The sequence below is a fragment of the Larus michahellis genome, chromosome 5 (genome assembly GCF_964199755.1).
Source record: "Larus michahellis chromosome 5, bLarMic1.1, whole genome shotgun sequence".
Lineage (NCBI taxonomy): Eukaryota > Metazoa > Chordata > Aves > Charadriiformes > Laridae > Larus > Larus michahellis.
Genome location: NC_133900.1, coordinates 69,737,369 through 69,763,085, shown reverse-complemented (window position 1 = coordinate 69,763,085; position 25,717 = coordinate 69,737,369). Strand labels below are relative to the sequence as shown.

Sequence of the window (25,717 nt, the reverse complement as noted above, 5' to 3'; positions counted from 1 at the left end):
TGGGAACTGGTGATTTGGTGAAACTCGTGGACTAGCTTGCAGACAGGAGGAAAACACAGTTGGCTACCAATAGTTCTCAGTCAAGAGTGGATTCTGTTGGGTGAGCAGTAGTGTCAGTGGGGAACGTGAGTTTTTGGTACGGTTTTTGATCTCTGCTGGATCACTACTCCCACACTCAGAGTTTTCGTGTTGCCTGGTAGACGCATACCAGCATGTTCCTGCTGCTGCTTGTGTATTGTTACCTTGACATCATAAGCAACTATTTGCAGACCCATCAAGACCTGCGTGCAGCTCAGGAGCTGGTTCTGGTAAAAGACAGGGATAGTTACACAGCTGCAAGGCAGCGGGTCCCTCCTTCTGGCTATGTGGATAGCTATATATATATATTTAAATGGGGAAGTTGCTTTAACTTTAGATCTTAATTTCAAGATCAGTCTATTCTAATGTGTGTTTGTCCAAGGATGTTCCTACACAGACAAGCACGTTATAAAAGAATTGCTATGCTTTTGGTTTCATATATCAATTAAAAGTAGTTCTCAAAAGGAAACCAATCCATACTTGGATATTTTTTTGACTATTGCAAGCAGAGAAGGGTAGACTCAGTGGAATGAAACTGTTTATTTTCCCCAGAAACACTAACAATATTAAATAGCTCTATTTGTCATTCAAATTAGGAACTTGAGAAAAGTGAACTTCTCAAGAAGGGGAAGTGTGCTACATGGCTAATGAAGAGTGAAACAAGTGGAGGATGGGGAGGGAAGACACAGAGGGTAGTATTCCTGAAAAAGTGTACTTAGCCACTCTAAATGCTTCTCTGAATGATTTAAACCTTAATTTTCTAAATATTTCTGTAACCTCGATCTAGTTGTGCATCAGCTTCTAATTGATAGAGATCTCTTCTTCACTTTATATCCGCCTATATGAAAAAAATATTTAGTTTTCTACAAACAGCGTCTGACTTAGGAACGGTTTTTGTTTGAATCTGTGACGTTGCTCATTTCTTCTACGTTCATGATACTCAGCAAGTTGGTGTGGTCAGAGCAACATCCCGTGTGGTTTTGTCTTAACAGAATGTGGTTAACTGAAGTGAGAGCAAACTGAAGAGGGGAAGGTAAAATTTGAGAATTCTTTTCAGCTGCCCAATATACACAGTTTTTGTTTCAAATTTCTTTCTAATTTTGGCAGGAGATCTCTTGTGCTTTAACATGCACTTTATAGTATGGCAAGAACTGTGGATTATGTTGAAAGTTTTTATTTAAAAACACCTTAGGGTCCCTGACAAATATATGAATGATTTAGGAAAAAGTCTTGCCTTTTCATATGGAGAGCTTCAATATTTCGTTGTGTTATGTTGCATGTGAGCATAACAAAGAACAAAACTGGCTGTGAAACAGGTGAATCATTATCACTCTTCAAATAGATCATGTTTGATCTGTTGTGGAAGGAAAGCCAAAGCAGTGCAAAATGGTGCTTTCCAGTATCTTTTAGCCCAGCTCTGGAACTGTCAAGGAGGACTCCATTGGGCTGTATTTGAAAAGAAAAAATTTCATCAAAGCAGTTGATATCAAAAAAACTTTTTTTCCCCACTAGAAAATTGTTCTGTCAGAAAATTTTTATAGCAGCCCTAAAACTAAAACTAGTGTACACCTCTCAGTAACAGAAAAAAATCTCTGTGAGGTTCTTGGCTGTGATTATTTGTTTTTGTTTTCTGTATTCTTAAATAATTCACCTAATTTCTAGTCTGGAGTATTTCAAAGAGAAATTGTATCTCAATTAACAAGAGCTTTTTAACAGAAGGCATTATTTCTTGCATGTGAAAGAGAAGCTGCTGCAGAAAAATGATTGAGAAATTATTATGGTTTAAACTGTATTTGCAAATTTGTATACCTTGGTGAACAAAGCTTTAAAAAGGATGATTATTCAAATAGCAAAACCAAAACTATGCTCAGCTTAAAAGGAAACTGAAGTTTGTTGGTTTTTTTAAGCAAATAAAATAAAATAGCTGTGACTTTCAGCCGTCTGAACTATTCTTTTACAGTACCAAATACAGCCAGTAGATGCCTGCAAACACCATAGTATAATTGTAGCTGAACACCTTTAGAAATAACATGTGTAATAAGTTTGCTTTGCCATTGTGAAGGATCAGTAGTTAACATAATAACCAACCTTATTAACAAATACGTTAAAATCTCTCTTCTAACAAATATAGCCATAATGGAAATGGATGTGCGATGCTAAGATCATTCTGAGTGACAGAGTAGTTCTTGTGTGTAATGGTAGTAACATGCTCACTTCAGCTGTATTTCAATATTCCTATTTATTTATTTGCTAAACTGCATTCACTGACTCATATTAGGACGTAGAAGTGAAACGACGTAAGAGTGTGACTTTGGTGAAAATCAGTAGTATATTACACTCAGTAAACAAAAAAAATGATCCTGTGTATCCTTCATGCTTAGCATTCACAGTGGTTCCTTAAGTCCTTGTATAGTCTATTATAATAATTTATACTTTGGGAGGAAAGTTATTGCAGTACAAATTCCTTATGGGGAACTGACTCTTGGCATGTTCCTGCATCTGGATCATAAATCTTAGCAGTATATCTGAATTGTCTTAGTCAGAAAACCAATTGATCAAAGCATAGTGGGGGCAGGAGCAGCAGCGTTAACTGTGGAAGCCAGGAATCTTGCAGTATTTCTGAAGTGTTGCATGTCTGCTTGAGCTCCCTCCCCAGATATATAGAATACTTAGGTTAATTAGGTTAAAAGCTGAGCCACGTGGAGAAAGTACTTGTAGTAATTCCTTTTTCCTATCGTGCTATTGTGTTCGGTTATCCTGATTCCTAGTTAGAAATCAGCAGATTTTGGTAAAATTTGCTCTGGCGCCAAATAATGTTTTTTAGGGATCATCTGTCTCCTGCCTCATATGGCAGAAAAGCACAAACCTCATCTAAGATAGAGGATTATTGTTAGTAATGACAGGTCAATGAATTTTTCCAGAGAGTGACAACCCCCATTGAGTTAAAAATTAGGGATAAAATCGGTAAATTTACTTTTCATATTGGCTAGCCACTGAAGGAGTGGGTAAGGAACAGAAAAATTCTTTGGAATTTTCTCCCTGGAGAAGGCACAATTTTTTCCCTTCTCTGATTCTATTCTACAACTATAATAATATTTATTTTTTTTTTTTTAATTATGGTTCTGTGAGATAGTCAATGTAATTTAGTTTGGCATAAAATTGTAAATTTAAGAGCATGACATTTTGCACTATTAGTGTCATGAGACAATTTATGAAGTGGTATCTCAAATATATACATTCTGTCTCACCGTGGGATTTTACTCTATTTTAGAAGGCAATAGGTGTGCACAGACCCAGAACAGTGAAGTTGGTGGTGTGTAGGTAGTGAAGTGGTTTACCTATTGATGCAGTTTTATTAACAGTGTGGTGAACTTTTAGGAGCACAGACTCTATATGTGAACTTCCTAAACATCATGGGAAGTCGTATTACCTGAGAGACACTTAACATTCCATGACAGTTAACTATTTCTATTGCATTTTTATTATAGGAAGTGTTCTCAAAGGGAATAATACTGCTCTCTGCTATAGCAACAGTAACAGTTCACGGGGAGAATAAATTTGAAGTTGTCACATCCCATAGGACTTTTGTCTTCCGTGTGGATAAAGAAGGTAAGTAGAACATGTGTATCTCTAATGATTACCAAAATGCCATGTAACCACTGCTGATAAATTATGTCTGTGAAATATAACTTGTTATATTAGCAGAAATATTTCTGAAATCCGGCCATTTTGGGCTCATAAAGTGAAACCGGAGATAACTGTAAGCTTTGTAAGAACAACTGAAATTGTTGGGGAATGGCTTGTAAAAATATCAAAATGAGAACACTATTTTCCCACTTTTCTGCCTCCTCCCCCATCCTTCCCGAGGATGAATTTTTCTGGTCGTTCCTCCGGTCTCACTAGCAGCTCTTGCAGCCTGTGTGCTCTCAGCCATCTGCTCCGAGTCACCACTTGATATAAAATTGACAAAGAGCAACAATGAAGTTGATGGCCTGAATGTGATGCTGTGATCAAAGGAAATCTGGGGTTTTCTGTGTGTCTTTATTTACTGCCTTTATACTGTATTTTCAGCCATCTATTGATAAAGAATACAAATGTAAATTGTAGTCAGAAAGTTAGCATGCCTTCTAATTTAATGTTTTATCAACCTACAGCTCTCATATGCGGAATCATTATCAGTGCATGTATGACTTATTTATGGAAACAATCAAATAAAATGGAATACCTAGGAAAAAAAAGATATGCAATATGTATTTACAGCAGCACATGCCAGATCCATTATAGCTAAGGGTCTCTCAGCATTTCCATTATCAAATCCCATTTTTATGGGTTATAGCTTGGTTGTAAACATTTGCTGCAGGCTGTAACAAGAGTGCAGCATCAGTGAACAAATCCTTCTTATCAGGTTTGGCTCAAATCATTTCAGGCATTTTTATGCTCTTATCTGAGTTTATAAGTATGTCTATTTTTACTATTTTTGCCTTTCTCTTCTAAATTTATTTTTTTTACTTTTTTTATAAATTGGAACGTAACCATGTTAGTGCAGTACATTTTGTAGGGCTGTAATTTGCTTTATGGACCATTGCCTTTGAATACTATAAAAATGTTAACAACTTATACTGACTTATAATATATTCAGAGCAACTACTTGTTATACACGAAATTGCGTTTTCATTGAGTATATAACCATCATTGGACATAGTAGCCTGTCTGTAAAGCTGTTCACTTAAGGTTAGAAATGTGTGTTGAACAGGTAGTTTGGTCCTTACTGTATCCAGAGTTGGATGATGTATTCATAGTAAATTATGTAAATAACTCTGCTTTCTGTTGTGTGCACAAACTGTTACTTGATGGTATTCCTGTGGATTTGTGGTTGGGAATTGTTCTGTGACGATTCAAAGGGTACTTAACTTCTTTTCAAAGATTTTTGAAATTGAGACTTTTATATATATTTCATCATGTGTGCTGTATTTATTAACTTTTTTTTTTCTGATGGAGTATCAAAATAAAGAATGCTATCATTGTCTTCATTGACCTATGTCCTTGGTACCAACGTTGGTCCGCAATCAGTGGATCACAGTGCTCATTTTGTTTGCTTTCAGTGCTCTGATTTATTATTTTTTGGTATATCAAAAATACACTATTTTTCAATCCATTTAAATATCTAGAGAGAAAAACTCTATATAATGTTTTGGAAAGTTTACGGGCATTTGGGCGCAAAAATTAATAGTTAGGTGACAGCAATGAATTAGAGCATAATCTGCTCAGATGCAGTTTAATTGGAATTAAATCCCATTTTAAAAAATACTTTTAGAGTAATTTGGTGCCCTCAACTATACTGAGATATTCCAGTGATCTTTTCAAAGTACTTTAAAAGAGCATCTATTAAAACAAAACTTCTAAGAGAAGCACTTGGATCGCCTTCCCTGTCCTAGTCTGTTGGGCTGCTATCTTCCTCTTCAAACTATTTTCTGATGCTTAAATTAGTGTATTTGTTCCTTCTTATTGCACACATGACATTTATGTAGTTAGCATGTTACTGTTTTAATGGTGCTCTTTGCAGTGTTTGGCACTGGTTGTGTCAACTTTATATATAGCATGGATAGAATTTTCCTTCCCTCCCACCTCCCCCCCCCAGTATAATTTATGACCTGAATCTTTCAGAGCAAAGAGTAGAAACATACATGATATTCCAATCGCATGGGTAAAGTCTAATTCATTCAGAATATTCATCATTGAAGAATATTGATCTTAATCTGGTGAAATATCCGAACATAGTGAATCAGACTGAGTGGAACTTCATTACTTCACCTACTTGTGTTCATGTATTTGTAAGATGTTAAATTAATAATGCGTGCAAAGATATTCAAACATGCATTTTCTTGATTACTCAGTACCCTTGACAATATCAAGCTTAACCACTACACCTTAATGGAATAGATTGTAAATTGCCAAATGTTTTTGCTTGAAAGCATGGCCAAACACAGAGTAGCACTGGTGATGGCTTACCTCTTTAGTGACAGATGATATTTGGGCTCCCTGGTTTTTGCTTACATGACTTCTGTAGTTCTTTCCCATTGATCTGGTTTCCATGAGGTGAATGTGCCACCTGTCTACCACCTCAGTCTTTAAGCTGTCTGGAGCTGTCTGGAGCTAAGCATCTTGGAACTAGTAGTCGTGATTTTAAGAATCTTGATGATCAGTTTGTATAACTATCAATTTACGTGTTGATTGTTGGGAGTTAATTGAATGGCTGTCTTTGCTAACATCTCCAATGATACAGAATCTTGTGTTATTTTTATTTACGCCTCCTCTTCAAGGTGGATGTTCTCTCTGATGTGGTATAGCTGTACCATCAACTAGCATAGCGTAGTAGGAAGGACAGGAAAACTGATGTGTAGAGAAGAGTGGAGCTGCTGCTTAAGCATATGTCTTTGCCTATTTTTTTTTTCTTGTTTAGAAGAAAGGAATGACTGGGTTAATACGATAATCAGTGCCTTGAAATTGCAGTCTGATAACTCTCAGTCTCGAACTTCTGTCGCCCCTGAGAAAAGCGGATACCTGGAGCTGAAAGGATACAAAGCCAAAATCTTTATTCTACTTCAGGGGAGTACTGTGTGGATCTGCAAAAATGAACAGGTAATTTTTTCATATGCTTTTTGTGAATGAATGCTTATAAAGATGATTTAACTAGTGAGTTGGAAATTGAGGGCTCTTTGTGAGTAGGTGCATTTCAATATAAATGCATATCTCTTTTTATGTAGTACTTTATTGCTGCAATTCTCAGAAGGCTTCAAAAAGCAGGCAAAGTATCATTATGTCTATTGTACAATGGAAAAAACGAATATATAGTGAGGTGAAGTGAAAAGCCCTGAGTGTCACAACAGGTTAGTGGCAGGGCTGGGATTAATTCACTCTTAAAATGTGTGCCGTAAGCACTCTACTAGATCAGAAAGCTTATTTTGTGCACTGGTTTCATTGTCCTATAATGCAGTGCTCTGGAAAGTGTGCTATACAGAAGTAGATTGTGGTATTTAAGTGATACTTCAGCTAAATGTTCAAAACCGATGTTCTTTGTGTTTAAAAACCTAGATTGGCCAGTTGTTTAAGAACCTAGATTGGCCAGTTTCTGTTGTGCAGTGTAATACTTTAAACAAATCCAATATTAAAAATCATGAAGTAGGCCTATCATTTCAGCTCCCAAGATCTCAGGCGTTTTGTTTTGGGCATGAATGTATATGATATAAAGTAGTTAGCTGTGGAACTCTAGGATGCTGTAGATAGAGGATAATTGGGTTCAATGAATGACTGTGTGAACTAGTGGAAGAAAAATCTATTGCAGGACATTAAATGGAAGAAATTATTTCTGTGTAACGAAATTGATGACCCACAAGTAGCTGGAACCTGGAGGGCATTTGGGGGGAGGTGGTGTTAACATGCTTGCCTTGTTCTCATTTTCTCTCAAATTTCTGTACAGGCAAACTCCTGTTTCAAACATGAATGGTCTCTCAGTAAGACTTGTAATTTTGGAGTTGATCTCACTTCCTCTCCTGTTATCCTCTTAAGTTTGAAATTTTTCAGATGGGCTTGAAGGGACCACATAATGTTCAATATTAGATCTTACTATTCTTTCCCAGATTTGAGACTGAACAATTCTTTTTTTTTTTTTTTTCTCCTTACTGTGCTCCAAGGAAGTTTTATTTGTCAGGTACCTTCTTTGAGGTCAGTCAACAACCAACTAATCAAAAACATGATGCAATTTATGGATTTATACTGTTCTGTAGCTCTAACAAAACTTCACGAATGATTTAGATGTAATATTTTGTTATATTTTGTTCAATATATTCATTAATGACCTAGATGAGGGGACAGAGTGTATCCTCAGCAAGTTTGCTGATGATACCAAGCTGGGAGGGGTGGCCGACACTCCAGAGGGCCGTGCTGCCATCCAGCGTGACCTGGACAGGCTGGAGAGCTGGGCAGAGAAGAACCTAATGAGGTTCAACAAAAGCAAGTGTAGGGTCCTGCACCTGGGAAGGAAGAATGCCAAACACCAGTATATGTTAGGGGCGGACATGCTGGGAAGCAGCTCTGAGGAGAAGGACCTGGGGGTCCTGGTAGGGAGCAAATTATCCATGAGCCAGCAGTGTGCCCTTGTCGCCAAGAAGGCCAATGGCATCCTGGGCTGCATAGGGAAGACTGTGGCCAGTAGGTCGAGGGAGGTCATTCTACCCCTCTACTCTGCACTGGTGAGGCCACAACTGGAGTACTGTGTCCAGTTTTGGGCTCCCCAGTTCAAGAGGGACAGGGAACTACTGGAGCGAGTCCAGCGTAGGACAACCAAGATGATTATGGGACTGGAGCACCTCCCTTATGAGGAAAGGCTGAAAGAGCTGGGACTCTTTAGCCTGGAGAAGAGAAGGCTGAGGGGGGACCTGATTAATGTTTACAAGTATCTAAAGGGTGGGTTTAAGGAGGACGGAGCCGGGCTCTTTTCAATGGTTCCCAGTGACAGGACAAGGGGCAATGGGCACAAGCTGGAACATAGGAAGTTCCGTTCAAATACATGGAAAAACTTCTTTACGATGAGGGTGACAGAGCACTGGAACAGGCTGCCCAGGGAGGCTGTGGAGTCCCCTTCTCTGGAGATTTTCAAGACCCGCCTGGATGCAGCCCTGAGGGATGTGCTTTAGGTAATCCTGCTCTAGCAGGGGAGTTGGACTAGGTGATCTCTAGAGGTCCCTTCCAACTCTGAAGATTCCGTGATTCCGTGATTTTACCAAAACTGTGTTGGCTACATGTTATTTGAATTTAAGCCTGCAGCATGTGTTTTGCTGAATGAGCACCACGGAGAGGAACTGGTCAACATAGTTGAGCACAGTACTTTCTAGCTATACTGAAATCCTCCGTCTTAATTATTGTAATGAATAGCTGACCTGCCAGTTAGTTTGTGTATTTAAGTAAAGTTTACAGCTAGATGTCTTAAAGGAGGAATAAAACCAAAATGCAAATGCCACCGTCCCACCATGAAATCCTGTACTTCACTGATGTTCTCTTACATCATTCCAGTAGAAAGAATGAAGTTAACCAACTTACTTTACAGTCTCTGCCTGTGGGATGACCCACACTGTGCTGCAATGCTCAATGTTACTGTCCCATCATGGGATTTCCAGGTATTCCGTCAGTGAGAATCCCTGGAATGCTTTCCCATGAATGAGAGTCCTCTCGTTTTGGATGTTCATTGTAATCAGCCACTTTTACCTTCAGCATCAATACTATATTCATCTTATGCCCCTCAATACTTTTATGTTCTCCCTTATGGATGTTCTGAGCTTCTTGATTAAGGGAAAAATGTGGTATTTCAATGAGGTATACAGACTTGTGGAGGAATTTCTCTTCCAGAGCAATAGGTCATTGAAAACTAGTTATGTCCTTCTTGAGAGTCTCCATATCAGGCATCCAATTTTTGCTTTCTTCCTTCTTTCTTACTCTACCTGCATATAACCATTGGGAGCATCTTTCTTTTCTCAAGTAGTCCTTTGATCTTTCTCTGTTGATATGGGGCACTCACAGCCCTGCCCAGTGTGCTGAGTCAGTTTTTCTGACTGTATGTTGATACAGAACTGTTCCAGAGCCGTTCACTGTTGAAGGGTTCTTGATTGCTCTGTTATATGTTTTCAGGGTGCAGATTATGACTACCTAAAATAATTTTAGACTGCTTGCTCCCCCTTCCCCATCAATTTCCTTCTTTACAGATTTTTAAAAATTATTATATTGTGTGTGCAAGTGTATGTCAGTTCTGTTGCTTGTGCTGCTATATCAGCTCTGCCCGTTCAACATCCTTGATTTCAGATTTGCTTTAGCTGATCATAAAAGCACACCCTTATACTTTCTCTCTACTAGATGTTTATTCCCTTCTACTACATGGATGCTCTGCAAAGATCACTGACTGCAGTGCAGCAGAAGGCAAACCAAAATCCAGCCCCGAAACAGAATGAAGGTTAGACATGCTGCTAGGCTGTCAGCTTCTTCTGCATGTATGAATATTACAAACAATAGTGCAAAACCGGCTTCTTCCCAAAGCTTATTTACTTAAAACCAAAAATATCAAATGGTCCTAAGAGGTTTCTTTTTACATCCTCCATTTGAACAATGTCTCTTTCTGTATGCAATTTCTGGCTATTTGGCAACCAGAAGAAATAGCTTTTGTCTTTAAGCTTTCATAGTCTGTAATTCTTCTCTCGGTACCTCTTGTGTTTTATTTTCTAGTTGAAAACCAAATTATTTTTACTGCAGCGCTGAAGAAAAACCCAGTAATATAGCATTAATCCATTAGAGGGCTCTGTTGTTCTAAAAATCTTTCCCTATCTCAAGTTTGCACTTTAGCCAGTAATTACTAGGCAAATATGTCCAGGGATGTCCTCAAATCCTGTTCATATTGGAATTCACTTCCATACTACAATGACTCCCAGAGATACTTAGAGGGGTTTATTATAACTGCAGTGCTAAAAGACACCTATTTAGACTTCTTACAATGTTGAAATGAGATCGGATCAAGCCGATTCATTGATTTCTGTTAAACTTGATAGAGGAGAGTCCACTGTTACTTTAAAAGATTTTTCTTCATTGTTAAAAGTGGAGAAGATCCTAAGCCAAATGCCAAATCCTAACATAACCACCATGAACTTTGTGAAGTTCAGATTGAGATCAGAACATCATGTCTCAGGCCCATTTCTAGTTAAAAAGTGATTGGTTTAGCTTGAGCTTCTGGCAGTGATATAGTGCTAGTATGAAACCATCAATTTCTTTGACTTTCCATGTAGTGCGAATTCCTTAAACTTCCTCTCTGGAGCAAAAGTGAAAAATAGATTGTACAGAATCAATTTGTTCAACCTGCAACTTGCTGAAATTCCCATTTCTATTTCAAAATCATTCGTGCTTAAATAAAAACATGTCATCTGATCCTTCATGACAGCTCAAACATTGGCTTGAAATGTCAGTCTGCTGTGGTGGTGCCAGTGATAACCTCCCCTCTGTGACCATCAGAAGGACTCTGACAGATGCTTGTGTGATCTGCTAGAATATGCTCTCTTTGTTAGGATGTATTTAAGATTCACTGGTATCTAAAGTCAGGGAGGGCCTAGGTGTCACAGTGTTTACACTAGAGTTTGGCTTTGATAAAGAGAATTCAGGATCCTCTGTTACTGCTTTGGATGTTTCTGAAATAGATATATTTACCTGGGATATTTGAGGGAACTTCGCCAAATACGAAGACTGGGAAATGGTATGTATGGCTGTGTGCCATAATTATTTGTGACTTCTTTTCTCCATGCATGACTCCAAGTTAAAATGTGAATAGTGATGAGTATTCTCTCTGTTATGGGCAAGCAATGGTATCCATTTCTTATCAAAAACCTCTTGTTTCATTTTGGCTCAGTGCTCTTATTGATTTCAGAGGTTTTTTTGTTTTGTTGAAGATTGAAAAGATTTGTACTGTGGCAGATGGAAATGTTTATTCATGTTGAGAGAACCAGTAAGAGAGCGCCTAGTAATTTTCATTTCCTCTTCACTGTTAATGGTGCATTTAAAGCAAAACTGGACAACATCAAAAGATGTGTTACAGGAAGTTACATTAAACAAGTAGAAGATGGCAAAAGGTATGATAATCATCACCTACCTGGACTTGTGCAAAGCATTTGATACTGTCCTGCATGATATCATTGTCTCTAAATTGAAGAGGCATGGATTTGATGGATGGACCACTCAGTGGATAAGGAATTGCCTGGATGGCCACACTCAAAGAGTTGCGGTCAACGGCTTGATATCCAAGTGACGACCAGTGATGAGTGGCATTCCTCAGGAGTCGGTTCTGGGACCAGTAGTGATTAACATTTTTGTTGGTGACACGGACAGTGGGGTTGAGTGCACCCTCAGCAAGTTTGCTGATGACACCAAGCTGTGTGGTGTGATCGGCCCACTGGAGGGAAGGGATGGTATGCAGAGGGACCTGGACAGGCTTGAGAGGTGGGCCCATGCAAACCTCATGAAGTTCAACCAGGCTATGTGCAAGGTCCTGCACCTGGGTCGGGGCAATCCCAAGCATAAATACAAACTGGGTGGAGAATGGATTGAGAACAGCCCTGTGGAGAAAGACTTGGAGATGTTGGTTGATGATAAGCTGGACATGAACAGGCAATGTGTGCTCACAGCTCAGAAAGCCAACTGCATCCAGGGCTGCATTGAAAGAAGCGTGGCCAGCAGGTTGAGGGAGGTGATTCTTCCCCTTTACTCCACTCTTATGAGACCCCACCTGGAGTACTGCGTCCAGCTCTGGGGCCCCCAACAGAAGAAGGACATGGACCTGGTGAGGTGAGTCCAGAGAAGGGCCAAGAAGATGTCTCCTGTGAAGACAGGCTGGGAGGGCTGGAATTGTTCAGCCTGGAGAAGGGAAGGCTCTGGGGAGACCTTATAGCAGCCTTCCAGTACCTAGAGGTGGCCTACAGGAAAGATGGGGAGGGACTCTTTATGAGGGAGTGTGATGATAGGATGAGGGGTAACGGTTTTAGACTGAAAAAGGGTAGATTTAGATTAGATCTTAGGAAGAAATTCTTTACTGTGAGAGTGGTGAGACTCTGGAACAGATTGCCTAGGGAAGTTGTGGATGCCCCATCCCTGGAAGTGTTCAAGGCCAAGTTGGATGGGGCTTTGAGCAGCCTGGTCTAGTGGGAGGTGTCCCTGCCCATGGCAGGGGGGCTGGAACTAGATAATCTTTTAAGGTCCCTTCCACCTCAAATCATTCTATGGTAATATTGAAAACCAATAAGGGGACAGGTTGAAGGACAAATCAAAGATGGTGCTTGAGACTGGCATTGTGAAAGAGAGGAAGTGATGGTAATGTCGGTGGAGGGAAGTGGAATGGATGGATGCATGTATCTGTGTGTGTAAGAAGAGAGATGGGTGCTTACCTGTCTTAGAAACACAGGCTTAAAGGGGAGTGCTTTGAGCAACCTGATCTAGTGAAAGATGTCCCTGTCCTTGTTAGGGGGGTTGGACTATATGATCTTTAATGGTCCCTTCAACCCCAAAGCATTCTATGATTCTGTGAAATACAGTGCAAGATACGATACGGTTGGTATTCAGGGGCAGACTTAGAAGTCTGTGACTTTCTGGTGTATAGTGATGGGAATTTATAATGATCCTGTGCTAGGGGATTGCTCATTAGGAAATGGTCTGTTTTTCCCTAGAGAAAATGTAATCCTGATTAATAATCATGAACATGATGGATAAGAAAGAGAAACCCTTAAAAAAGAATAAGTAAAGGATCTATTAAGTACAGTAGGAAGTGTCTAACAATGGAAGGTGAACAGAGAAGAGTAGTTAAATGAAGTCCTGAAGATGAGTGGTAATGATCATCTGTCATGCTAAAGCAGCATGAGAAAGCCTTTTAAACGTATTTAGATATTTCGTTGTATCATCATGATAATATTTGTGAATATGGAATGAGTCCAACATGATGGCAACAGCAATATGAAAGAAGAGTTGGGGAGAGGAGGTGAATGTAAGTTGAGCAGAAAGCAAAATAGTTACTAAAAAGATTTTGAGATCTAACGAGGAACTCTAGCAAAGCAACTGACAGTTTTGGAAATGAAGCTAGGGAAAGAGGTAGGGGATTAAAGGCCATGAAATAAAGTGGGAGGAGGAATGGGAAGACCTTTCAGATAGTTGATAGACGGTAAGTGAGAAGAGAGATAAGTGCCTGATACGTACTGTGATGGGGCAGTGGAAGGTGTAAGTATTGACAACGAGAAAACCTGAGACAGTGTCATCTGTGTCATTGTGTTCCCCGTCCCCTGTCCTCATTGCCCCTGCCCCAGGAACATGTGTCTTTTTGGAGATTTTGTGGTGATAAGCTGTTATTTGTAGTAATAACTGGGAAGCTCTCTAGACAAAGAATTCTCTACTTGATTGCTGGTGTGGACTATGATCAAACATGTTTATAAACATATGAATGATTGTCGCCTGGAATGCTTTAAATAGGTGGAAGTGACAGAAAAAGTTTTTGTTTTAAAATATATTGGTGACTTAAAGTGAAAGCAAGTGACCCAGCCTCTTTTAAATACAGTTGTTTGCATCAAGCTGTAACTGGGATGATAGATTAAGGTCGTATTCCTAATTTTCCAGCAGTTCCTTGGCAAGAAATTAATTCCAGTCATCTTCCATACTCAAAACCATAGCAAAGATCAATTGCTGTGCATGACATCAGAAACAACTAAACAGGAAATAACTCAAATTCTGTAAAAAGGTTTGTTCTAGCTTGTTGAGCATATTAAAGAACATGGAGAAGGGCATAAACAGGAATTCTATCAAAGAAAAGTTAAAAAGTTAATGCTAAGCTCTTCTATGTGCAGTTAAACATTGCCTCTGTGAGGACTTTATTTTTCTTGTTCATTTGTTTTTATGCTATTAAGATCTCATTGAGATGTAAGTAGACCTAAAGCAATCATGAAACATGGGAGAAAGCCTAACACTTCCGCAGCAAAGAAAAGCTTCATGATTAATTTGATTTGGGGTGGAGGGCAGGGAAGAAAGAAGGAAATGACAAAGTTATCAGCTTCTCAGAATGCTCACTTAAGCTTTCTGGATGACTACTATGTATACAGCCGGCAACCTTGATCATGTAAAAATTAACAGTGAAGAAAAGTAGGATTTGTTTGAATTTTATGAAGAAAAAAGATTTTTACAGACTTTTACACAGCACATGTGTAAAGAATTGAAGAAGGTTTTCAATCTACTTGTCATAAGGTTATTTCCCTATTAATGCAGTATTGGGGAAATCGTTTCCCTCTAAGAGTACTGGAATTATCTGGGAGCAGTATCCATCACTATACATGTTACTTGCGTTTAAGAACTACTAGCTTGGCTTCAAATCCCACGGTAAAATAATCTATTGGATCAAAAGCCTTAAATATAAAAAGCAGAGCATCATTATGTGTACTTTCATTTCTAATGGTAGACCGGGTCTGCATTTATTCATTTATTTTAAATCAATGAACGGGTAATTTCTGCGTTCACTGAGCCTGCAAGATTGTACAATCAGTGTGTGTGCATGTATGTGTATATACACCCTTAAATAATGGAGTGTTTTCTTTTTTTATATGCGCAACAAGAAGGTTTGAAAAAAGTGGAAGTATTTTTTTCAAGAATAGTTAGATCTTTCTTCTTTCAATAGCTCAATATACCGTGGAATTAAATGCAGCTAGAACATTGTTTTGCACCTAGCTGATTCCTGTTTAATTGTAAACATATCAGTCAGTTTTCATAAGTAGGCATGCTGAAAAGCTACTCAGTAGCTTTGGTTTGCTTTTTCTCCTTTAAATTTGGGGAAAACACATTTTTTTTTTCTGTCCATCTGTTACTTCTATGCATTTGCCATGCTTGTGACTGAAGTAACTTTAAACATACCAGTGGCAACACTGATTACTTTTTTTTTTTTCCTCAGCCTGGGTCCTTTACTTCAGGTATTAAACTAATAAGGAAAGCTGAAATATTAATAATTATGTAAAGTTACAAAGCTGTTACAACAGGGAAGAGCTCAGCATTTCTGAGGCAATGTAGACAACACATCCTCACTGAAGTGTTCATTCCACAAACTTAAAGATAGGTGCAAACGTGTTATGTGAATTCCATTTCCTAATTAGTTAAAAATGCTATGATATGTCATTGCAAATTTTTAATTATTTAGCATGTATCTTCTGTTATCGACTTGCCAATTTTGAAATGTTACAACTCAATTAACTAAATGCAGTTTATAAATTTAATCTTTAGTTGGTGTGGCAGAGCTCGGACAAGTAATGTCACAAAAGGATTTATTTTTTTTTTTTAGTACATGGCCTGTATGATAAAGAGGTAAGTTGTATGGATATCCTTCTGTGAAAGCTGAACTTTACAGAGAGGTGAGACTATTCTTTTGTCCAGTCTGAAGTGGAAAAGCAGTATTCTTGAAGCCTTTAGGATTTGTCTAATCTATGAGGAGTATGATCAGATGAGCACTGGCAGTCACATTATGATGATTAAAATGTACTTCTTGGTTGCAATACTAACTAAAATGGATTAGCATGCACTAGCAGGAGACCAAAGAGTATGCCTGCAATTCATTAATGTGCCTTGTAACTGACACTATAATGTCTAGAACCCCAAGCACTTAAAAGCAGGTGATTGATCATAATGCATTTAACTTGCAGTAGGTGAACAAGCAAGAAAAGCACAATGTTCATAAAGAAAACTGTTTTGACGTTCACGGATTTCTGTTGTTAGTTCATGATGGCTTTTCAAGATCGGGTGGTCTCACTTCAATCTCTGTTGGAGTTTGTCAGGGTAAGGACCACTGGGATTCGTTTAATAAGCCCAGAATTTGTAGTCATCCCCCCGCCTTTTTTTTTTCCTTCATACTCTTTCACCACCCACCTTTTTTCATTACAAACACTTAATCAAACAGTGGACACTTGCTCCAGAACTGTTGTTTTCTGCACAGTGTGCCCTGGAACTGTAAACGGCAGTTGAGAGACAGCAGACTGGAGTGGATACTGGACTACTAAATTATTAGGCCGTTTGAGTTGTCATCAGTTATGCAAAGTGGATGGTTTAAAATATGCATTATAAAGATGATTCTTAAAACACTGAGAACTTTAATATCATTGTTGCTTAAGTGACATTTTAATCTTGTGGACTTTAGATAAATTGCTTTTCATTTGTGCTGGTTTCTTTATGTTGTTTGGAGCAGTATGGCATTGTTCAGATAATAATAAAGCATTATGTTCTTTACTCCACTATCTTATATCTACAAGCTTTATTCTAAATAAATGCACCATTCTTACAGCATAAGGAAGGGAATTTATGATTTACAGCATAGTAAGAATGTGGGGAATACCCCAGTGTGCTTTCACAGCAATAATTTCTGTCCCTGGTTAATAAATTGCTAGGCCAACAAATTTGAACTTAATCAACTCAAACTGAATTATTGCCTCATGAAACACTTCAATGCCATTGTTATTAAATGAAATTCTCCTCTTAAATATTTTGCATGCAAAATAATACCTTCTTAGAGATGGCATGTTTTAAAATTCATTCATTAAAAATCAATATCTTCCTGATACTTCCAGGAAACTTCACTCAAAATTTGATTCTGTCTCAGTATGTGGGTCAGAACCCCCCCAGAGATCCATCAGAATGGTTGATGGATATCTAACACTTTTAAAGGAACGTTTGAAAAATGTTACATGCACTGAATTGTAGCAAAAATCAAACTTTGTTATCTTCAGTTAAGGTGGAAGGCTGCCAAAACAATTGGCATTGGGCAGCTGGAGGACCATGTGAACAGGCCTGGACAGTGGTTGAGAGGGAAAATATATTGAGGTTTAATAAGAGAGAAGATGGAAAGCAATGATTCAGGAAATAAAAGGTGGAAATGCTCTTGTTTGTATTTTAGATGATGCTTAGTGATATTAGTGTGTTTTGAGCTTTTCAAACAACTTTAATTTGCAATGACAGACAAGTGTATTTTACTCATGAAGATAAACACTTTAATTATTGACTTTGACAATTCTTTTGGGCATTCTGATATCTAATATTTAATTGAGTATTACAGCTCCTGTCCATTTCTTTGTTTAAGGTGAGTTAGTCAATTAAATAAAAAATAAAAGTACTGCTGTCCGTTGGATATGACTCCATTTTGACTATGGCAAAATTATTTTCTCTGTCTTGTACCGTCCAGCCTTTTCAAGTAGCACAGGTTTCTATACTCCGCATCTAGGCAGAGAGGAGTCTATATCCCCTATCCTGCATTTGTCCATGTTTATACATGTCTACAGTCTTAAGTCCGCTATGCAGAGCTGTGTTAGAGGTATGTGAGCGAGATTTAAAAATGGTTCTTGAAGTAGGGTGGCTGCATCAGTGTAGTTACTCTGGGTTCGTATGCTGCTTCCTGTTCCACAGTCAGCCTGTCTGGCACTTGTTCGAGAGGCTCTGCAGGACATTGTGTGATGATGAGAGGTGTGATGTTTTTTCCAGCCGAGGGCTGTAATTCCTTGCCATGGGGTCATAAAGAAGTTCAAAGACAGATAAAATGACAGCAGTCAGCAGCTCAGTTCCTGCAACACAGGAGTAATTGCAGCCCATTATTACAATTGACTCTCGCTTCTCTCCCCTGAAGGAACTGAGCAGCTGCCAATTTACTGGGCTGCAAGAAAACTGATGAGCCAGGAGATGGGGGTCATAACGAAAGTTGAGAAACTGATCAAGGGAAAATTCATTAGTCATGAGTAACCATAAGAGAAGAGAAGGAGACAGTGCTAACTGGTCATCACTGATGCCCGGGTAGGAGATGGATTCTGACTTCCAGGTTGGTTGGTTTGTTTCACCTTGCACTTCTATTTTTCACAAAGAGGAGCGAGGGGGGTTCTAGCATCTTTTGTCTGATTTTGTTTAAATCAAACCAACCACACAGCAGAGGTACCTGCCGTTTCTATGTGACTTACCTAGTAAGGGCTTATTTCACACTGAATAAATACATCAGCTGTTTCTCTGTGTGTTTTCTGTGAGCTCTGTAATCATTCCTGTGCATTAGGTATTTACAGGTGTCTCACTTTCCTTCTACCACTAAAAAAGGATGATACATAACTTGCTTTGTCTCTGCTGTTTTATTTAATGCCAATGTGCAGTTGGTAAAACTTAGAAGCCTGATTTCAGGATGATCTTAGGTACTTGCACTTGGTTATGGTAAATGTGTACAACTAGCTGTTTAGATGTGAAACCTGTGTGTCTTTATTGGTGTTCTCAGCAATATATGCTAATGCAGAAATTAAAGGGTTACATCTACACAAAGCTCTGTTTTGGAGGCTTTGTTTCTTCATCTTTCTCTCACTGAGGAGGTATGTAATATCAGAAACATATCTCAATATATGCAGATGTAGCTGTACTGGAATTTTACAGGGAGAATTAAAAATAAAGGTTAATAGAGTGCACCGTAGGTACAAAACCAGAAGATGTTATCTCATCACAGTTCTGCATGATTCTGTGGTGCTGGTTGTTCAGGTCTTCTAATTGTGCAGGTCTTTCATCCGCAGACCTAAATTTCATTCTCCCACACTGCAGGGAGATGTATTTTAAAATTAACCTTAAGAGGTCTGTGAAGATTTTGTTCTAGCTGCATGTCCTTCTAAATGGAAAAGTTAAAAGATTCATTGTTAGTATATACAGGGCAGTTTAGGGCTTACAAACAACAACTTTCCTTAAACACAGATACCTGAGGTGAATCTCTAGCTCTCTGAATGTCAGTTGGAGCTTTGCCATTAATGTCAGAGTGGCCAGTTTTTCATTTTTAGTCCAGTATTTTGTTTCATTCCTGAATTCCTGTTCATCCTAGTTTCTTAAATGGCGTGGTCGTGCTGGGAAAATATACCTTCTCCGAACTTCAGTGTGTTTGCAGATTGCAGCTGCCCATTCTTGCTAAAATAGAAGAATTTTTTTGGAAGATTTTCTGTTCTTGAACATCATTGTAGAATGCTACAAGTCTCCTCACCTGCAATTGGTACAAGATGGCGCTGCTGGGTTTATGAATATCCCAAAATGGAGTGATTTTATTATTCTAATTCTGGTTCTATTTTACTGTTTGTGAGATTTTCTTTTACAGTGTTACCTTGATCAAACGTTTTCAATTTTGATGTGACTTTTGTGTGATGAAATGTGCCTGCATAGCTTCAGTTATGAGCTTTTTCATAGCTGTGCTTCACCATGACATGAAACGGGTTCAGTTTGCTGGTGTCTGGGTCAGGATGTTGCTGTTAGATCAGCCTGTAAATCAATGCTTCACTTTTTTTGTCTCTTTCTATGAACAAAATGCCACTGTAGGTGCTAGTCTTTACTTTACTAATCTCTGATTTGTAAGACATCTTGATTTATCTGAACATAAAAAAATATTTTGAAACATACACATATTACTGTTATTTAGTATTGCATGGTTTTGAAGGTTGTTCTAATAGAACACTGAGGAAATAAATTCATAAACTTGCAAAATGTGAAAGTTAAGCTTCTATTGCTACATTACTCAGTTTATTAATGGTGTTAGAATAACAGTTTAAGTAGGGATTGAGGCCTGTTGCTTCACCCCAAGAATGTGCTCTGAAACAGAGTTAACATTGCTGTTGGCAAGTTTTGCTTTTTCAGGGTCTCATTAAATTCAGATGAGCAAGATTTATTTCTTCCTTGAGTAAAGAGATGGATGGGAGTGAAAGACCTGAGAGGTGAAAAGAACGCAGGAGACAGGTGGAATCATTATGCTACAAGGGAGCCGCGTGTCTGTAGTTTATTCTGGGACCTACAAGACCTTCCTGTATTGTTCATTGTGTGACAACAGGAAGCTCAGTGAAACAAACAGAAGATAAATGTAGAAAAGGTAAACGGAGATAATTTGTTAAAGATCATGTACTTTTTAGTGCCCTTTCTACCAATCAGATCTCTAGTTAGTAACACGGAATATGACGGTTATTCTAGAGAAGTATGTTGTGGGGTTTTTTGAAGGATTGGTGTCCAGTCTTTTAACTTTTAATTTGTCATAGTTTTTTCTTTGGAGTGTGGCAGCTCCATATTTTTACTGACCGTTTGTATTTTTCTGTTGGATGTTAGCCTTGGCTTCTCGTTAGCAGAAAATAATTTTATTGCAAGCTTGAATTCACTTGATTTTTACATAAGGTGCTTCTAGTTCATAATTTTTGAGTTTTGCAAGACTGATATAAAAATTTAGACTGTTTTGTTAATTAAGACAAAGTCATTTTGGTTTTGTAAGGCTATATTAATTCTAGAATCAGTCCTGAAACCTGACTATAGTGCAGATGATTTAGAGCTGGGCCCTTGTTTAATTTTTGACTTATCATAAAAATAATTGAATAGCTTCTCTGTGACTGTATGGGGTTTTTCTTTGAGTTGTGAATGCCTTTAGTTAAATTGTGTAGCTGTCATGGTTGCCCTTCTTAGCTTTAATCATTGTACAATCAAATTTTTTTTTAAAATCACTAAAAACAAATGACAATGGCTTTTATATGAACTTATAATAAAAATTATTTACGATGGGTTTACTAGGAGCTCAGTAAACACTTCAAGTATTTAATACTCAAGCTATTTCAGTATTTAAGTAGTGAGAAGTAGATTGCTTATTTGTAAACTGCATTGATGTGTGAAGCTCTTATATATCTACATTTTTACTAACAGTGTTTTCTTTATGTGGAATCATACCTCATGACAAAAAGCGTAGGCAAATGTGAAAGCAGTAGCTATTAAGCAGTAGCTGTATGTGTGTCCATTAGTGATTTTTCTTTATGAAAAATCAAAATACTTTCTGTGTATTCTTCAGCTATTTCCATCTTTTTTTTGTCTCATAAAGACAATTTAGTATGTGTGAATGTAAGGCCAGCAAAGAAAATATTTTCTTTAAAAACAAAACTAAACGAGTAAAAAAAAAAACCGGAACAAAAAAAATGCAACTCTATGCCTCCTCTAAATGTGAGGATGTCTTCTCAAGAGAGGAAATGCTGAAATGACTGACTGATTTAGGAAAGATTCTTGCTTATCAAAAGCTTACCAAAAAACATTGCTGTTGTCATGGCATCAGCCCTCTCTTGGTCCAGGCACAGAAGAATGTGTGGCAAAAACGTTGGTGCTGCTGTCTCTTCACTGTTTTGGAATAATTATTGCAGAAGTGGGAAGAATTCACAAATCATAGCTTGGTCTCCTTAGGTTTCTCATTCTAGGTGATACTGGGAAGCTGCGGCTTTATACTGGCTTCTAGAAAATGTCTGTACCTCCATGGAGTCTAAGGCAAATTGTTCAAAATTATTGTGCATGCATGCACACATTGAAAATACAGTTCTACTAAATATGTGTTTATGTCTTTCACAAGGAGAAAATTTATTTTGCTATTTTGGTTCTGATATTTCAAAAGATTCTGCATTTAAAATTTTAAGCAAATCTGAAATTTGATGGAGTTTAGTGTCTCCTTTCTGCTAGGGTGAACATTTATTTAACAGATGAGAATTTATACCATCTGACCAAAAAGTTTTGTGTGGGTGTATACTTTCCTTAGCTTATTATTTGTTTTTTCTCTTAAATTGAAGATCATAATGTCACTTGTTAAAGTGCAGCTTTTCATGGCTCTGCATCTAAAATCTCCTTAGCTAGAAAAAGTACTGTTAGCACAATTCAGAGCTCTCCATATTTCATTAAAAAACTCCAAATAAGAATTTTTTTTGGTGTCTTTTGTTGCAACTTGCCTCATCTCAGAAGGGCCATTCAGTTTGATAGGATTAGAAATCTGAAATGTTAGTTTTATTAACATCAGCAGGGAAATCCCATAGTGATCCACCTATGATAAAATGGGGTATGTTCAAAATTTAGGGTATTTGGAAAAACCGTAGATGCTCCCACCCCCCCTTTTTTTTTTTTTTAAAGCCTTTTTTTTTTTTTTAAGATGTGAAAATGTCCATCATAATTAATTCTATTTGCTTAGGCACTTTAAAAAAGTGTTGAAACATTTTCTTTTTTCTTTTTCTTTTTTTTTTTTTTGACATTAATTATCCTTTGTAAACACCTTGAATTTTGCAGGTTACTTGGAGATTAATGAGTAAAAAAAACCTTTGGAAAACTTTCTCCATCAGGAAATGTTACTTTTGCTAATAGTTATTGAAGGAGAAATTTTGGATTACTTGTGAAATATGATGTCACAGAAGTAAACTCTATTTTACCAAAGTGGGAGGTAGTAAATTAAATAAGTTTCTATACAGACCGTGAGGACTAATTGTCTTAGCACCTTACTGTTTGCAGTCAGTAAGTAAAAGCATTGTGCTTGGTCAATGATACTTTTTACTGGTCAATGTCATATTTGTTTATCTTCACAGGTAAATGTGAAGGAAAGCAGGAACTCTGTTACTTGGAGATTTTCTTGGTTCGTTAGGGCATCTATGCCAGTGGGGGTATCGTACCAGTTTTTTCTATTGTACAGTGATAACTGTACAAAAAGGTCTATAAAGACATTCATCAATACTGCATGACCACTGCTCTTGATTTTAAAATATCATGAAAACATCCACAATCTGCCCTTCCTCTAGGAGTTCAAGCACACTGGTAGCAGTTTGTCTGGACTATGAATACATAACAAGGTCTTCGGTGTGTATGTAAAGCTTCAGCAAGAAAATTATAAAGATGTGAATCCAGAAAACCATAACTGGACGTGGTACTTCTAAATTACACAGATACTTCTGGTCTCCAGAGAACGGTCTTGATAAATCTTCCAAGAAGGCTTCCAGTTGTGAAGCAATTCCAAAAAGAAGTCCAGATGGCTACTTAAAATTTCAGTAGTTATAGCTATGTTTAAAAATGTCCTTGTATCAACAAGAGGTGCCCACGGTGCTCATTACAGGGGAAGTGTTTAAAAGTATTTGTGAGTTTGAGATGGTTGCTATAGGGATACCTGTTCAGCAAAATGGGGGGGGGGGGGAAATCATAGGCAGGTGGAAGGAGTCAAACAATAAAAGTGAGGAAGACTGAGGAATTTCCAAGTAAATAGGTTTCATACATGTTAAACTGGCATCCATTTAGGATGAAAAATGCGTGAAGCAAGTAGCAACAAATGAACTCTGAAATGGAAGGAATTTCCACATGCTATGAGTTGGGTATCTTAAGGAACGCTATTGTCTCTCTTAATATGAGGCAATGTTCTAAATAGCCATTGGAATAAGAATAAAAGTGAAGGCCTTGAATATAGGCTGTACTTGCTCATGACAGGCTTTGAATTTTACTTACATGTTTATTTAGCTGCACTATCTGTATGCCATCTCATGATGTTTCATGAAGCGGGAAAATTACAGATCATAGCCCAGGCAGACTGCAGTTGTTTCAGCCTCTCTAGCTAATAAGATGCTGATTTCTAAATGAGCTCCATGCTGCAGAGGAGCCCTGCTGGAAGCGAGTTACCATAATTGTTCAAATTGGAGCTGTGTCTGCGCTTGTCTTTTACGTGGCGGTGTGGGGTTGGTAACAAAGTGAGCAGTTTTGTCTCTCTTACTTGGTATCTGCCAGGGTATTTGGGAAGATGTCAAGGCAGGTTTTGTATGCAGTGCTACCAGCTTGTTTTGGATGCTTGGTTCTGCCTCGTGGGCCTCAGGTGTGAGATTGTTGCTTTCCTAGAATATGTTGAGTGACAAGAAAAAGAAAGCACGTGCACGCAGAATGGAGTTTGGTCTGAAACATGCTTTCTGTACCTCAGCTGAACTCTGATTTGTAGAATAGTTGAAGAATTCAGACCTTTCAGTATTATTCTAAAGCAGCAATGCAAATGACTGTGGTACCTTTAAGTCATGAACTCTGCTTTGCAGTAATAGCTTTAAATTGCTTTATGTTAAAAAGTACAACTTTATGTAGAATTCAGTTCCCTGCATTGATGCATCAGCTCACACAAATTGTTTCAGAAATAACGAAAATGTTATTGGACCATCACTAAATGGCATGTGTACAAATTATTTGTAATGGCAAGGCATGGTTGCAGCGTGGATTTTTTTTCCCTCCTTTCAGCATGTTTCTGCACAAGCGAGAAACTCGTGAATATTTGGAATTACAACTTTTCCTCTCTGTTGTTATCTTCTTGCTTTGTTTTTGAGGACTAAGAAATGGAAGCTTTTAATTTATGTATGTGTGTATCTACATATTTGTTTGTAGCTGTCGTCTTTGAACATCTCTTTCCAGATTGTATCATCTTGTCTTAATTCACTGTGACCATACACTAGAGCCTTTCCTTCTGGGACTGGAGAGGAGGGGAGTGGGGAAACTTAGAGTCCATGTCCTCTGCTCTGACTCACATTCCTTAAATCTGCCTAAGACCTGAGGTATTCTGTGGCTGGCTGCTATTATGTTGAATTTGATTGAAGCCAGGCATCTATATAGAGTAAAACCTTACTTGGACTTACGTAGGGAGGCAGATGCTCCTGTGATTATATAAACCAGTTTTGGGGAGAACTTAGCTAAAAACCTGTGACAATTCAAAAAAGGTCTGTGTGAAATAACATTACCACAATTATAGATTTGTGCACCCACTGTAAACATGGGAAAATGGGGCTTATTTCTAAAACCTTATTTTCATCCAATTAAGTCTATACAATTTAATATCGTGCAGTAGATACTACAATGTGCTATTTTCTTCCACGGGATTACTACCTTATTCAGTGCATTGTTTACTTAGTACCTATTTGATAATTTTAATTTCTTTTCATGGATTAACCTGTGCCTTTTTTATTGCATACTGTTGAAAAGTGCCTTACAGAAAGAATCCTTCACCAGTAAAGGAATGTTCTGTGAGGAAACGATCAGTAATTGCTGTGGTTGGCTATTTGAGGAACAATGATTAATTTATTTTTCATCAGTCCCTGTTAGGTAAAGGAACACGATTGCCTCCTCCATATAACCACACAGTTCTGAGAAACAGAATGGATGATTCAAATATCCATATATTTTTCATTCTCTGTTTTCGCGGTCATTTATGGGGGGTTGGGAGGGAATAGTTTTGAGTCAAACTATACCTGCTCAAAATACTGCTTTCATT

At 37.9% G+C, this 25,717-nt stretch overlaps 1 protein-coding gene across 4 annotated transcripts in view; it reads left to right on the top strand.

The window, feature by feature from the left end:
* ARAP2 (ArfGAP with RhoGAP domain, ankyrin repeat and PH domain 2) overlaps positions 1-25,717 on the top strand; it is a 138,992-nt gene that overhangs the window by 27,237 nt on the left and 86,038 nt on the right. For all 4 annotated transcript variants that reach the window (XM_074587777.1, XM_074587775.1, XM_074587776.1 and 1 more), the window contains 2 exons: positions 3,567-3,687; positions 6,539-6,717. In XM_074587777.1, coding sequence (XP_074443878.1) covers positions 3,567-3,687; positions 6,539-6,717 — 300 coding nt within the window. The remainder of the gene's footprint in view (positions 1-3,566; positions 3,688-6,538; positions 6,718-25,717) is intronic.